This window comes from Salvelinus sp. IW2-2015, linkage group LG4q.1:29 (assembly GCF_002910315.2).
Source record: "Salvelinus sp. IW2-2015 linkage group LG4q.1:29, ASM291031v2, whole genome shotgun sequence".
In the NCBI taxonomy this organism is placed as follows: Eukaryota; Metazoa; Chordata; class Actinopteri; order Salmoniformes; family Salmonidae; genus Salvelinus; species Salvelinus sp. IW2-2015.
In genome coordinates, this window is record NC_036842.1 from 7,907,628 (window position 1) to 7,924,468 (window position 16,841).

At 43.9% G+C, this 16,841-nt stretch overlaps 1 protein-coding gene across 1 annotated transcript in view; it reads right to left on the reverse strand.

Annotated features, from left to right (window-relative positions):
• Window positions 1–1,240, reverse strand: part of LOC111961348 (membrane-associated phosphatidylinositol transfer protein 2-like) — a 40,529-nt gene extending 39,289 nt beyond the window's left edge. Inside the window, 1 exon segment of the mRNA XM_070440944.1 lies at window positions 1,054–1,240. Coding sequence (XP_070297045.1) covers window positions 1,054–1,131 — 78 coding nt within the window. The 5' untranslated portion in view covers window positions 1,132–1,240.
• Window positions 1,241–16,841: the final 15,601 nt, after the last annotated feature.

Below are 16,841 nucleotides of genomic sequence, written 5' to 3' on the forward strand. Positions count from 1 at the left end.
TCTACTTTGTGCATGACAAGTAATTTTTCCAACAATTGTTTAGACAGATTATTTCACTTATAATTCACTGTATCACAATTACAGTGGGTCAGAAGTTTACATACACTATGTTGACTGTGCCTTTAAACAGCTTGGAAAATTCCAGAAAATGATGTCATGGCTTTAGAAGCTTCTGATAGGCTAATTGACATCATTTGACTCAATTGGAGGTGTACCTGTGGATGTATTTCAAGGCCTACCTTCAAACTCAGTGCTTCTTTGCTTGAGATGGGAAATGGGAAAATCAAAAGAAATCAGCCAAGACCTCAGAAAAAAAAGTGAAGCACGGGGGTGGCAGCATCATGTTGTGGGGGTGCTTTGCTGCAGGAGGGACTGGTGCACTTCACAAAATAGATGGCATCATGAGGTAGGAACTTATGTGGATATATTGAAGCATCAGTCAGGAAGTTAAAGCTTGGTCGCAAATGGGTCTTCCAAATGGACAATGACTCCAAGCATACTTCCAAAGTTGCGTCAAAATGGCTTAAGGACAACAAAGTCAAGGTATTGGAGTGGCCATCACAACGCCCTGACCTCAATCCCATAGAAAATTTGTGGGCAGAACTGAAAAAGCGTGTGCGAGCAAGAAGGCCTACAAACCTGACTCAGTTACACCAGCTATGTCAGGAGGAATGGACCAAAATTCACCCAACTTATTGTGGGAAGCTTGTGGAAGGCTACCCGACACATTTGATCCAAGTTAAACAATTTAAAGGCAATGCTAACAAATACTGATTGAGTGTATGTAAACTTCTGACCCACTGGGAATGTGATGAAAGAAATAAAAGCTGAACTAAATCCTTCTCTCTACTATTATTCTGACATTTCACGTTCTTAAAATAAAAGTGGTGATCCTAACTGACCTAAAAAAGATAATTTTGACTAGGATTTAATGTCAGGAATTGTGAAAAACGAAGTTTAAATGCATTTGGCTAAGGTAAATGTAAACTTCCGACTTCAACTGTATATGTATTCTGTGTGCTGTATTTTCTATGCTAGCCAGCAACCACCCACCTGGATCATGTAGAGCTGGGCAATGCGGTACTCCTCCACGCTCATGGGCATGGGGATCCGGTACTCCTTGATCAACATGGTGGCTGGTGGGTGGGGGTAACGGGGGGGGGGGGGCGGAGAGTCGTTTCAACGAGCCGCTCTACCCAAGCAGCAGCAGCATCAAACAGCCTCGATGGAAAGCATCATGGTTCAGACCTGTAGGAGGAGAGAAAAGAGTTACACTGGGTGAGAGGAAACCTTATAATACTTGATTTGGTCAAGTCTATGTGGTGAGAACTATCAGTAGTCTCAGAAAATGTCTGTGTGATGACACACACACGCGCGCGCAAGGGTAAGAAGAGAATACTTGACACTGAATGACATAATCACATATAAATCCTTAATCCAATCAAGACAACACTTCCTCTCCACATCTTGTGTGTGTATGTCCTCAGTCACCATTCAGCCCTGGATCAGATATATCAAAACATTTACCTACTAATCAAATATTTATATATTTTTTATAAGTCCACATTATATCCAATGTTCCAGCCACTTCCCAGTAACGTCCAAACTAAATGCCAAAAGTTATTCCTAAAAGTCAATGTCCCTATCACTGTAGAGGTGCAGTAACAGCAGTCTGCTAACAATGCAATTCCACAAATCGGCAAGTCCCAGGCATCAACATCCAATCAATGTCCAAGTAATGACAAAACAAAATATAAACAACGTTTCCTTCAGTAGAGGTCTGCTCAAGCCTCCCAAAATACAAGGCAGCATGGCAACACACACAGACAGACAGGGACGAGTTAAGGGAGTCACATGACTGAGGTGGCTTAGTGTAAGGCAGATTAAACACACAGCACCACACTTTGTTACACAACTCTGTCTAATAGGAGAGGAGAGAGAGAATGGAGAGAGGGGAAAGGGTAGAGTGAGAAAGAGGGGGGGGGTTGAGTGAGGAAAGTAGAGATGGGAGAGAGGGGTTGGAAGGCTGCTCGAGGGGGAGAGCATGAGAGGGAGGGAGAGAGAGAGAGAGAGAGAGAGAGAGAGAGAGAGAGAGAGAGAGAGAGGGAGAGGGAGAGGGAGAGAGAGAGAGAGGGGCATAATCACTCCAGCCCAACAGATTAATAGATTGATAGAGACAGAGGCTAGTGGAGTGTCACAGGGAAGCCAGAGGGGACGCAGAGGCAGAGAGAGAGAGATTAACAGGTGGTCTTGGATTAAGATTGGGTTAGAGCATACTGGACACTAACAATGTGATACAGTATGTCAATGGCTTAAAGTTATTGCTGCCCAAATAATGCACCAATCTACGTCATTGACGTAACAGGATTCCCCCTCCCAAAGATTGCTACATGTCATTGGCTTGAAACCATTCCACACTAACGTCATTGGCTTAAAATGATTCCCATTATAGTTAACTACATTAATGTGAGCTGCTGTTCTAACGGAGGTTTAATTTGATAAAAACATGTAGCGCGCACACACACACACACACACACACACACACACACACACACAAACTCTGACCACAGCAGAAAAGTATTAGTCATATTATAACCAAGTGTCTCTTTGAAGTTTCACCATCTCCTCTATATGAGAGCACTGAAAATACTGAATGTATTGTATTTGCACTGCGGTAGGGTAATGTATTTGCACTGCAGTAGGGTATTGTATTTGCACTGCAGTAGGGTATTGTATTTGCACTGCAGTAGGGTAATGTATTTGCACTGCGGTAGGGTAATGTATTTGCACTGCAGTAGGGTATTGTGTTTGCACTGCGGTAGGGTAATGTATTTGCACTGCGGTAGGGTAATGTATTTGCACTGCGGTAGGGTAATGTATTTGCACTGCGGTAGGGTAATGTATTTGCACTGCAGTAGGGTAATGTATTTTCACTGCAGTAGGGTAATGTATTTGCACTGCGGTAGGGTATCGTATTTGCACTGCGGTAGGGTATTGTATTTGCACTATAGGTATTGTATTGCTGGACCAGAGACAGGACAAGCCAAGCGGTGATGTATTGTATTCAGTCTTCAGTAATATGCTGGAGCACTTAGGCTGGACACAAACACATTAAAACTGCTAGGGTCTGCCTTGGCAGTGAGCAGGCCACTTCCAATACATCTTATACCACAGCCAGTGTGTGTGTGTTTGCGCACTCGTGTGTGTGTCCCTGCGTGTGTCTGCCGATGTGCATGTGTGTGTGTGTGTGTGTATTGTTTTGGGGTCTGTTCCGGGCCAATTCCATCCTTCATGCCAACCAATGCAGGAGGGATTTTATTGTCCGCTGGTGAGGTAGCCTAATGCTTTTCTCCTCAGCGTCCGTCTGTCATATCCTCTCCCTATGGGGTCTGAGGTGGCTGAGCTCCAGAATGGTGATTACTTTGGGGGATGTCCACTGCTGGGTCCAGCTGAGATTGTTGCAGTGCTGCCCAGTCTGAAAACTAAAACCTTATCCTAGGGGACTCACTGGGAGTTTGGTTTTCACACTGGGGCAAGCCATATCAGCTCAATGTACTGGACATCTCATAGATATTTTACTCAGTAAATGTGTCTAATATAATATATTAGAATGACTCTTGTGAAGTCAAAACACCATTTCACAAGGCCATGGGTCTATTATTCTGTCCTGTGGAATCTTGCTAGGATGGTAGTACTGTCGGTCGCAGAATCATACTACCATAATAAACTATATACTGTGTATATATATATACAGTTGAAGTCGAAAGTTTACATACACTTGGGTTGGAGTCATTAAAACTTGTTTTTTAACCACTCCACAAATTTCTTGTTAACAAACTATAGTTTTGGCAAGTCGGTTAGGACATCTACTTTGTGGATGACAAGTTAGTTATTTTTCCAACAACTATTTACAGAGAGATTATTTCACTTATAATTCACCTTATCACAATTCCAATGGGTCAGAAGTTTACATACACTAAGTTGACTGTGCCTTTAAACAGCTTGGAAAATTCCAGAAAATGATGTCATGGCTTTAGAAGCTTCTGATAGGCTAATTGACATCATTTGAGTCAATTGGAGGTGTACCTGTGGATGTATTTCAAGGCCTACCTTCAAACTCAGTGCTTCTTTGCTTGACATCATGGCAAAATCTAAAGAAATCAGCCCAAAAAATGTGTAGACCTCCACAAGTCTGGTTCATCCTTGGGAGCAATTTCCACATCCATGAAGGTACCACGTTCATCTGTACGAACAATAGTACGCAATTATAAACACCATGGGACCACGCACCCGTCATACCGTTCAGGCAGGAGACGTGTTCTGTCTCCTAGAGATGAACGTACTTTGGTGTGAAAAGTGCAAATCAATCCCAGAACAACATCAAAGGACCTTGTGAAGATACTGGAGGAAACGGGTACAGAAGTATCTATATCCACAGTAAAATGAGTCCTATATCGACATAAGCTGAAAGGCCGCTCAGCAAGGAAGAAGCCACTGCTCCAAAACCCGGCATAAAAAAGCCAGACTACGGTTTGCAACTGCACATGGGGACATAGATTGTACTTTTTGGAGAAATGTCCTCTGGTCTGATGAAACAAAAATAGAACTGTTTGGCCATAATGACCATCGTTATGTTTGGAGGAAAAAGGGGGGAGGCTTGCAAGCCGAAGAACACCATCCCAACCGTGAAGCACGGGGGTGGCAGCATCATGTTGTGGGGGTGCTTTGCTGCAGGAGGGGCAGATGCACTTCACAAAATAGATGGCATCATGAGGTAGGAAAATTATGTGGATATATTGAAGCAACATCGCAAGACATCAGTCAGGAAGTTAAAGCTTGGTCGCAAATGGGTCTTCCAAATGGACAATGACCCCAAGCATACTTCCAAAGTTCTGTCAAAATGGCTTAAGGACAATAAAGTCAAGGTATTGGAGTGGCCATCACAAAGCCCTGACCTCAATCCCATAGCAAATTTGTGGTTAGAATTGAAAAAGTGTGTGCGAGCAAGGGGGCCTACAAAAATATACCTGACTCAGGTACACCAGCTCTGTCAGGAGGAATGGGCCAAAATTCACCCAACTTATTGTGGGAAGCTTGTGGAAGGCTACCCGAAACATTTGACCCAAGTTAAACAATTCAAAGGCAATGCTACCAAATACTAATTGAGTGCATGTAAACCTCTGACCCACTGGGAATGTGATGAAAGAAATAAAAGCTGAAATAAATCATTATTCTGACATTTCACATTCTTAAAATAAAGTGGTGATCCTAACTGACCTAAACAGGGAATTCTTACTAGGATTGAATGTCAGGAATTGTGAAAAACTGAGTCTAAATGTATTTGGCTAAGGTGTATGTAAACTTCCGACTTCAACTGTATAAACTCAGCAAAAAAAGAAACGCCCCTTTTTCAGGACCCAAATAACTTCACAGATCTTCATTGTAAAGGGTTTAAACACTGTTTCCCAAGCTTGTTCAATGAACCATAAACAATTAATGAACATGCACCTGTGGAACAGTCGTTAAGACACTAACAGCTTACAGATGGTAGGCAATTAAGGTCACAGTTATGAAAACTTAGTACACTAAATCAAATCATCAAATCAAATTTATTTATAAAGCCCTTCGTACATCAGCTGATATCTCAAAGTGCTGTACAGAAACCCAGCCTAAAACCCCTAACAGCAAGCAATGCAGGTGTAGAAGCACGGTGGCTAGGAAAAACTCCCTAGAAAGGCCAAAACCTAGGAAGAAACCTAGAGAGGAACCAGGCTATAAGGGGTGGCTAGTCCTCTTCTGGCTGTGCCAGGTGGAGATTATAACAGAACATGGCCAAGATGTTCAAATGTTCATAAATGACCAGCATGGTCAAATAATAATAATCACAGTAGTTGTCGAGGGTGCAGCATGCCAGCACCTCAGGAGTAAATGTCAGTTAGCTTTTCATAAAGAGGCCTTTCTACTGACTCTAGAAAAAAAACTAAAGAAAGATGCCCAGGGTCCCTGCTCATCTGCGTGAACGTGCCTTAGGCATGCTGCAAGGAGGGATGAGGACTGCAGATGTGGCCAGGGCAATAAATTGCAATGTCCGTACTGTGAGACACCTAAGACAGTGCTACAGGGAGACAGGACGGACAGCTGATCGTCCCCGCAGTGGCAGATCACGTGTAACAATACCTGCACAGGATCGGTATGTCCGAACATCACACACAGCAGGACAGGTACAGGTGAAACTGAAAATCTTGTACAACGCTGTGTACTACTCCCTTCACAGAACAGCACAAAGTGGCTCTAACCAGAATAGAAGGAGGAGTGGGAGGCCCCGGTGCACAACTGAGCAAAAGGACAAGTACATTAGTGTTTGAGAAACAGACGCCTCACAAGTCCTCAACTGGCAGCTTCATTAAATAGTACCTGCAAAACACCAGTCTCAATGTCAACAGTGAAGAGGCGACTCCGGGATGCTGGCCTTCTAGGCAGAGTTACAAAGAAAAAGCTATATCTCAGACTGGCCAATAAAAGGAAAATATTAAGAAGGGCAAAAGAACACAGACACTGGACAGAGGAACTCCGCATAGAAGGCCAGCATCCCAGTCTCCTCTTCACTGTTGATGTTGAGACTGGTGTTTTGCGGGTAGTGTTTAATGAAGCTGCCAGTTTTCTCCACAATTTTGTGGTATCCAATTGGTAGTTACAGTCTTGTCTCGTACGGACTCAGGAGAGGCGAAGATCGAGATCCGTGCGTCCTCCGAAACACAACCCAACCAAGCCGCACTGCTTCTTGACACAATGCCTACTGAACCCGGAAGCCAGCCGCACCAATGTGCCGGAGGAAACACTGTACACCTGGCAACCGTGTCAGCGTGCACTGTCCCTGGCCAACCACAGGAGTCGCTAGTGCGCGATGGGACAAGGACATCCCTGCCGGCCAAACCCTCCCCTAACCCGGCAACGCTGGGCCAATTGTGCGCCGCCCCATGGGTCTCCCGGTCGCGGCCGGCTGCGACAGAGCCTGGAATCGAACACAGAATCTCTAGTGGCACAGCTAGCACTGCAATGCCTTAGACCACTGCGCCACTCGGGAGGCTTTGGGGAAAATCTATTTAATCCATTTTAGAATAAGGCTGTAACGTAACAAAATGTGGAAAAAGTGAAGGGGTCTGAAAACTTTCCGAATGCACCATACATTAATTAATCTTCAATCTTTGTATTCTGTGAATATGGACAAAATCTATCATTACCTAAAAAAATGTCATCTTTGACTGCAATATCTCTGCCCAGAATGTCAGATCCTCATAAGGTAAAGTGCGTATTGTTCAGAAGTGCCTTTCTGAATAGAGGGGATCTACACTGTCTGAGAAAGATATTTGGTCGCTAATGTCCAAGTTTGACTGTCTGAGAAAAGTATTTGTTCGCTAATGCCCATGTTTGACATGTTTTTTTCTTTGTATATGCATGACTTAAAGCATAATATTTATGACAAAAGTAACATGTTTATTCTATACTCTAAGTACGTATGCATGATTCATTAGTCAGTTTATATTGATATGTTTAGTACATTTGGTTAAAATCTGTGACTGTCCTTTTTGGCTGCTTGTACATTTTACCTCTTAAAAATTACATTCCAGTTTTAATATCTCTGGCCCAGAAAGTCAGATTTTTACTAGATAAAGTTCTGGTTCAGTGGGGTCTCCTACAGTTTTCTCAGGGGTTCTATGTCATAATAGACTAGTCCTTGGTGGTGCTACAGACCACAACTGTAGCAGAAAACATTTTTATCCATTCTGTATTTTTGCATATCTTAAAGCATTATAACAAAGTAACTATGAAGTAACTATGAATTCCTCCATTCTACAGTGTAAGTGTTTGTTTGATATTCCACTAAGGTTTTGTTGAGAATTTCAGGATATTTGACAAAATAATCTATTACGGTTTCGATTATGCCCATTGAAAACCCATTGCAAATTGCCTTTAAAAAAATAAAAAGGAATCCAGCCTAACTTTGTGTATTACACATCATTGTTTGATCTAGCATGGATAACAGCCTGTAACAAGCCAAAAAAATGTAAACTTGTGTGAACCCCTAATAATAATTTCAGTGATGGCTCCCACCACATCACAAGCCTCCATTCCACTGAAACGCATTGCTGCTGCCCCTGAAGCCAGCCAGCCAGACAGACATGCCAGACTTTTATCAATGTTTAACAGCATGTGATCAATACAGGCTTCAGTGGCAGGATCACCAACAACAACAACAGGATCAACAACAACACAACTCCGGCAGCACACAGTACACACATTCAGGCTCAACACAATCAGGCTCAGCTAAAACGTACAGTAGCTAACCTAAAGCAGACGTTCAGCCTCCACGTACAGCCTCACAAGTCGAGGTTCTAGCATGAAGAATGAATGTGATAATATGGTGAATGGCAACGCACTACGAATAGTACGCCACACACTTCACATGTTTCCCCCTAAACCAGCTATACTCCAGGGCTGCATGTATCAACAGTCTATAGTGGCATCCTCTCCTCCAGTCCTTTCCTCAGTCTGCATCTGACATAAAAGAACACACACAGACATTGACACGCACCAAACCAAAAAACGGTAAAACTGATACAGAAGAGCAGTCTCAGAACAATACGTTTTACCTTTTAGAAGCAGGAAGAAAGCTCGACAGCTTGTCATAACCAACAGATCCAATCAACAGTGACTGAAGGGCCATCTCATCTCCCGCACTCAGCTCCATCAGCCAAACAGCCTGACATACTGACGTCCCTACAGTAGCACCATCCCCGACTGGCCTTAGTCTGGTAAGCCTACGTTGTTGTTATTGTCTCTGCTGTTGTTGTGTTGGTCTGTGGTCTCGTCAGCTGTGATGTGGCTAACGCAGCAGGACAGGAGCGCTTGGTGTGAAACCAGACATCAGAGGAGGAAAAAAAACAGAAGACATCGATTCGCTCTCTCTCTCTTCCTCTTTTCCCCTTCCACACTTTATTATTTTTTATTTCCACCCCGTCTCCACCTCCTCTGGAGCTAGGAAGCCCAGTTACCATGGAGATGCATGAGGCTGTGATGTGATTGGTCAGTGTTGTTATGATGCATCGAGTCTGAGGGATGGCCCACTGGTTATTCAGTGCGACTGCACTCCTTCATTCCTCAAACTCTCGCACACACTTACACTTCTTCCTGTCTCTCCTCTCTCTCTTTTCCTCTCACAATCGATCCTCTCTCTCTCTCGCTCTCTCACACGATCATCATCGCTCTTCCTCATTCATCCTCTCTTCCCTTGTGAATGTCTACCTCTCGCCTGCTCTCCATATGTCTCCTGCTATCTCTTGGTAATGGTATTCATAGGACTAGGCATGTGTGTTGTCAGCTGATCTAAACAGATTCAAGTCCTTTACTTTTCTTTACACACTCACACAACACAGAGTATGAATTCCTCAAAAACAGAGGTACACTGTCCAGCATCTCAAAAACCGAGGTCAGTTTTGAATAGGGTAAAGGCATGTAAACATACTGTAGCCTAAGTAGAAAGTACCCCTTTGATCAGTGGACACAGAGAAAAATGACTTCACACATGCCGGGTGTCATAAACCATGCACATGGAATATTCTGCTTCCCTGGCCTGGTGTTGAATTGCATAATTTGAATGAGCCTGCCTTGAATCACCACGTGTCTTTCACTTTGACTACCAAATCTCTGAACCATGCATTACTTTTCACATTACCCATCAATAACCCCCCAGTGATCTCACTCTATATATTGTAAATGCTCATAGGCCTTAGTATGCCATCATTGAAAATAAGAATTTGTTCTTAAACTGACTTGCCTAGTTAAATAAAGGTTAAATCAAATAACATTTTTAGTTTTTTGGTAGCATTGCCTTTAAATTGTTTGACTTGGGTCAAACGTTTTGGGTAGCCTTCCCACAAGCTTCCCACAATAAGTTGGGTGAATTTTGGCCCATTCTCCTGACAGAGTTGGTGTACCTGAGTCTGGTTTGTTTTGCCTTGCTCGCACACACTTTTCAGTTTCGCCCACAACCATCTATAGGATTGAGGTCAGGGCTTTGTGATGGCCACTCCAATACCTTGACTTTGTTGTTCCTTAAGCCATTTTGACACAACTTTGGAAGTATGCTTGGGGTCATTGTCCATTTGGAAGACCCATTTGCGACCAAGCTTTAACTTCCTGACCGATGTCTTGCGATGTTGCTTCAAAATATCCACAATTTTCCTCCTTGATGATGCCATCTATTTGTGAAGTGCACCAGTCCCTCCTGCAGCAAAGCACCCCCACAACATGATGCTGCCACCCCCGTGCTTCACTTGTGGATGGTGTTCTTCAGCTTGCAAGCCTCCCCCTTTTTCCTCCAAACATAACGATGGTCTTTATGGTCAAACAGTTCTATTTTTGTTTCATCAGACCAGAGGACATTTCTCCAAAAAGTACTATCTTTGTCCCCATGTGAAGTTGCAAACCGTAGTCTGGCTTTTTTATGGCGGTTTTGGAGCAGTGGCTTCTTCTTTGTTGAGCGGCCTTTCAGCTTATGTCGATATAGGACTCATTTTACTGTGGATAGATACTTTTTTACCTGTTTCCTCCAGCATCTTCACAAGGTCCTTTGCTGTTGTTCTGGAAATGATTTGCACTTTTCGCACCAAAGTACGTTCATCTCTAGGAGACAGAACGCGGCTCCTTCCTGAGCGGTATGACGGCTGCGTGGTCCCATGGTGTTTATACTTGCATACTATTGTTTGTACCGATGAGCGTGGTACTTTCAGGTGTTTTGAAATTGCTCCCAAGGATGAACCAGACTTGTGGAGGTCTACAAAAACAAACGCTTTAACTTCCTGACTGATGCTTCAATATTCCACATAGGTTCCTACCTCATGATGCCATCTATTTTGTGAAGTGCACCAGTCCCTCCTGCAGCAAAGCACCCCCACAACATGATGCTGCCACCCCCGTGCTTCACTTTTTTTTCTGAGGTCTTGGGCTTGATTCTTTTGATTTTCCCATGATGTCAAGCAAAGAGGCACTGAGTTTGAAGGTAGGCCTTGAAATACATCCACAGGTACACCTCCAATTGAGTCAAATGATGTCAATTAGCCTATCAGAAGCTTCTAAAGCCATGACATCATTTTCTGGAATTTTCCAAGCTGTTTAAAGGCACAGTCAACTTAGTGAATGTAAACTTCTGACCCACTGGAATTGTGATACAGTTAATTATAAGTGAAATAATCTGTGTGTATACAATTGTTGGGAAAATTACTTGTGTCATGCACAAAGTAGATGTCCTAACCGACTTGCCAAAACTAGAGTTCGTTAACAAGAAATTTGTGGAGTGGTTGAAAAACGAGTTTTAATGACTCGACCATATGTGTATGTAAACTTCCGACTTCAACTGTAAATGCTAGAATTCACACGTGTCAATCTATCACGTTTGAATGCGTCCATCTGTTACTTGCCTGACATGTCAAGGAGGGCTTGACAGATGAGTGGGCTAAATCACAACCAGATCTGGCAACCTGGCTAGAAAGGAAGGAGTATATTAGAGATTGTAGAAGTGATTTCTCATTCATAGCAGCAGCCAACCGTAGTCACAGTCTCTCTCTCACAGTCTCTCTCTCTCACAGTCTCTCTCTCTCTCTCTCTCTCTCACAGTCTCTCTCTCTCCCCTTGCTGACAGGTCTCCACCCAGCACACACAACCACAGTCTATCCAGCCACCGGCAAAGGCTGGTTAACCCAATCAGCCAGCCAGCTTGGACAGTCTACTGTAATATCCAGAGCTCAGGTCCAGATCACAGAGGCTGTGATGTTCTCGGCCTGTCTCTGTCACCTTGTGACATACCTATGAATCACTCTGCACTTGCACTACTCTCCCAATGCAATGTCACCACCATCCGCTTGTTGACAAGGCAAAAGTTTAAAGGTTCTCAATAAAGGAATCTGTGGATAATCATACAACCATTATGTTGAGTAAACAGATAGTGGACACATACCAATAACTACAATGTAATCTACTTGCTTAGGCACCTTAGTCAGCTGCCACCGTTGAAAACATGCCAGGAAGAAGACAGTTGACAAGTGAACTAGTAGACAGTGGGCTGCGGTTCTCTTGTACACAGTTAGTTACAAACACTGAAACCTAAAGGCACAAAGAGTAGTTCTGAAACATGTCACATCTACATGATCTCAATCTCTTTTGACAAAATCTGGTATCAGCTCTGCCCAGATGCTAAAGACACCTTCCTCTTTCTCAGTTTTGCAACACCCATGTTGAGGCTAAAGACGTAATGTAGTATAGAGATCTTCCTTCCTTCTCTGTTTAGTAGAGAGAGGAGTCCAAATAAAAACAGTCCAACTAGAATAAAATAGAACAGCTTCATTTACCATTTCCTTCTCACGCACAGACAACCAGGAAATGGATCCCAATTCGGCATACAATTCCACAACAGTCCTCTCTCCTCTAGGAATTCTACCTTTTCCTCTCTGCCTGGCCTGAGTAATGAGCCTGGACCCACATAGCTCTGATGTCATCGTCATACAAGCCCAACGTCACTATATCAGAGAGGGTGGGGTGGGGAGACACAGGGAGGTGAATGAGAAGGAACGTGCCCCTGGCGTGCGGTGTGTGTGTGTGTGTGTGAGTAACTGTATGTGTGAGGAGGGGTGGGAATAGATGATGAGTGAAGGCAGTCTATTTTTAGCTCAGGAGGAGGGGAGGGGGTTCAGTTGTGACGCGACATGCTCTGATGCGTCTGATCTCTCTCCTCCACTCTCTCCCTCTCCCTTCCTCTCCACCGTTTATTTGAATGAGGCAATAAATCACTCTCTCTCTGGGAGGAGGGGAGCTGAGATAATCGTCAGACGCTCACTGTTCATCCAACCATCCGTTTGCCTCCCTTCATCCCTCTCTCCCTCCCTGCCTGCTATTGCTCAGAGCTATTAAAAACGCTCCATTTGGGTCTCTGGTGGAGAGAGAGTCAGAAGTCAGCATTCGATTTCCCACCCTGACGCAGTTTTTCATATCACCTCCGTTGCTGGAGCGGGATTGGAAAAGCTTCTATTTCTTGGTGGCTAGGGGGGAAGTGGTAGGTATTGTGCAAACACACACAGTAACACACAAAGTGTGTTGTGATAGTGTTGTATTAGAACAGACTGTGTCAGTAGGCACATTGATGGCCAGTCAAACATATCAGCCATGATCACGGACTTTCTCATCTCCTGCCAGGCTGCCGCTCTAGTCTGGTCTATCACCTATTTACTGGGAAATATGCTTTCATCAACAAAGATGGGTGATTTCATCAACACCCTTCTCTCTACTGAACTCCTCTGGCTCGTCACATCTTTGCTTCTGAAATCGTTTATGGAAACTAAATGCAAATATTTGGAGCTGGTGGGAGTCAATCAATCAATCAAATGTATTTATAAAGCCCTTTTTACATCAGCTGATGTCACCAAGTGCTATACAGAAACCCAGCCTAAAGCCCAGAGTGTGGGGGTGTGAAGAGACTGCCACAGGATCTCTGTCTGTGTTGTATATATTCTATAATCCCAACATGAAGACAAGAAGATGATGCAATCAATTCTGGACCAAATGACTTAGTCTGTATGTAGCCCCACCAGACAGACTTTTAAACATTCAACCTTTTAACAGAGTTAGACTAGGTGTTGTGTCAAGCTACCGAAGAGAACTAGTACATGGCTTACAGTCCTGAAGTTAGCCAGTTTCTCCTGTCTACCATATAAGGGCATTCAGAGACCTCTCACTTTCTTCTGAATTTCGGAACTGCTGTGTGTTTCTGACAGTTTTTAAACCGCGGCCATTTAAGGAACTTTAATAAGCACAAACACTAGAAACATCGGAGGTAAATTACTGTTGTGTTTGTATGGTAGAAAGTGGAGAAAGAAAGTGCGTGGCGTATTCATGCTAGCTGAACTGTACTGAGCAACCCCCTCACACCGTCCTAGATGCCATACTGGTTCTCTGTTAACCAAGTTGTCATGAGAGAAAGAGAGAGAGAGAGAGAGCAGTGGGGGGACAGGGGTGGAGGAGAGAGAGAGGGAGGAGAGAGTTTGTGTGTATATGTGAGAAAAATAAATGGAGAGAGAAAGAGCGATAGAAAAAGAGAGCGAAATGAAGGCAGAGAGAGAGGAATCAACCACAGAGAGTGGGAGCAACGCACGCACGCACGCACTCTATTAGCATTACTGTCTGGCCAGGGTCCAATGCTCTGAGCCTGGGTAATATACAACCTGGCCTGGCCGTAGCGTATGTGTGGATGTGTGTGTGTGTGGCTGATGAAGCTTCTACTAAGACCAACGGCCCGTATCCTATTAAAGCGAGCATTAATAACAACAGACAGGGAGAGAGTGTAGGCCGTGCGCGGTCACACACACACACACACACTGCTACAGATACCACCACACATAGGCCTACACATCTTCTCACACACACACACACACACACAGACACACACAAAGGGAGAGGACAGGGGAAGATGATACCTGGACTAACTTTTAACTAACGGACAGACGCTTCAACTGGGTATCCGGTATAAGAGTGTTCGATAGAAGGCTGTACATATGTGTGCAGGTGTGCGTGTGGTTTGGTTTTACTATCCTTGTTAGGACCAGGAGGCTATTTTAGGCTTAGGGATTAGGGTTATAATTAAGGTTAAGGGTTAGGTTAAGGGTAGGCCTAGGGGAAATAGGATTTTGATTTGGAATGAAATGTGTTGGGCCCCACAAGGATAGTAAAACATATTGTGTTGTGTGGACGTGTGTGCGGGGGGGGGGGGGGGGGGGGGGTTGGTTCTTGTGGGACCTAAAATCCCCAAAGTCCCCACAAGGGTAGTAAAAGGACAAAAGCTATTTTAAACTTAGTGGTTAGGTTTAGGATTAGTGTTAATGTTATGGTAAGGGTTAGGGGTTAGGAAAATAGGATTTTTAATGGAAATTAATTTTAGGTGCCCATAAGGATAGAAGTACATAACGTGTGTGTGTTGTGTTGTGTGTGTGTGTGTGTGTGTGCATGCAGTCTGTGTGTGCATGCGTGAATGTTTGATGAGGGTGTGACACGCCTGGCTGGTTTTGAACAAAGTGAAAAGATTGGTAATTAGAGTGAGTGCTCAACAGAAGGTAGGCAACACACACACACATAGGTAGGTAATGAGAACGAGGGCTTTAGATGCGACCTACAGTTAATGTTACACTCCCATAACCTGCAAAATGGAGGCCAGGCAAGCATCAGAAAAACACAAAGGGTTCCTTAGTCATACCCTCACAATGATATGTAAGCCAGTAACAGCATTGTATTATTACAGACACATTATTCAGTACTCCAAAATGGCTGCATGATTGACACACAGGACCTCCCGAGTGGCGCAGTGGTCTAAGGCACTGCATCGCAGTGCTAGCTATGCCACTAGAGTTTCTGGGTTCGAGTCCAGGCTCTGTCGCGGCCGACCTATGGGGCGGCACACAATTGGCCCAGCGTCGTCTGGGTTAGGGGAGGGTTTGGCCGGCAGGGATGTCCTTGTCCCATCGCGCACTAGCGACTCCTGTGGCGGGCCGGGCGCAGTGCATGCTGACCAGGTCGCCAGGTGTACAGTGTTTCCTCCGGCACATTGGTGCGGCTGGCTTCCGGGTTAAGTAGGCATTGTGTCAAGAAGCAGAGCGGCTTGGTTGGGTTGTGTTTTGTAGGACACACGGCTCTCAACCTTTGCCTCTCCCGTGTCCGTACGGGAGTTGCAGCGATGAGACAAGACTGTCACTACCAATTGGATACCACGAAATTGGGGAGAAAAAGGGGTAAAAGAATGAAGAAATTGACACACAGAAACATCATGCTCCTGACTAGAGAAACGCTCAATGGGTGTAACTTTTGTTGACAATTTCGATACCTTTTGGAAACAAAACACTTTTTATAAGGAGGATGGGATCCACCCGAATCATTTGGGTTCCTGGATCATTTCACAGCATTATAAGGCTACGTTAAGACAATGACGTATCAATGACCCAAGCCCAGCTCAGTTAATCCCTACCATTGTGTTGCTGAGTCATCATAATGCTTAGCAAATTTACATTATAACAGGGAAATTGGTAGACACAATGTAAGTAACCTAATTTATGTCCCTCTGACTGCCCTGAATGCCTCTGCTGATGCTACAGCTATGTATGCAGCAATCACGTGTCTATGAACCAGATTTATAATGTTAGCACTGAGGTGGTGTGCCCTAGTAGGAAGTCCACTGTGTGCAGCTCACCTTGCACTAACATGAGAATATCTACTTCTGCTAAGCTTCCCAGTAAAGCAATGAAAACAAGCAAGCATCCCAGAAAAGTGCTAAGAATAGCCTATGTTAACATATGTAGCTTAAGAAACAAGGTTCATGAAATTAATAACTTGCTAGTAACAGATGACATCCATTATCTGACGATCTCTGAAAATAATGTAGATAATACCTTTGATGATACAGTGGTAGCAATACATGGTTATAACATTTACAGAAAATACAGAAATGCCAGTGGTGGAGGTGTTGCTGTTTATATTCAGAACCACATTCCTGTAAAGATTAGAGATGATCTCATGTTAACAAAGAGCTGCAGTTAGTTTCAGAATGGGTGGCAAGGAATAAATTACTCCTAAATATTTCAAAAACTAAAAGCATTGTATTTGGGACATCAACTAAATCTTGTAATAAATAATGTGGAACTTGATCAAGTTGAGCTGACTAAACTGCTTGGAGTAACCCTGGATTGTAAACTGTCATGGTCAAAACATATTGATACAACAGTAGCTAAGATGGGGTGAAGTCTGTCCAT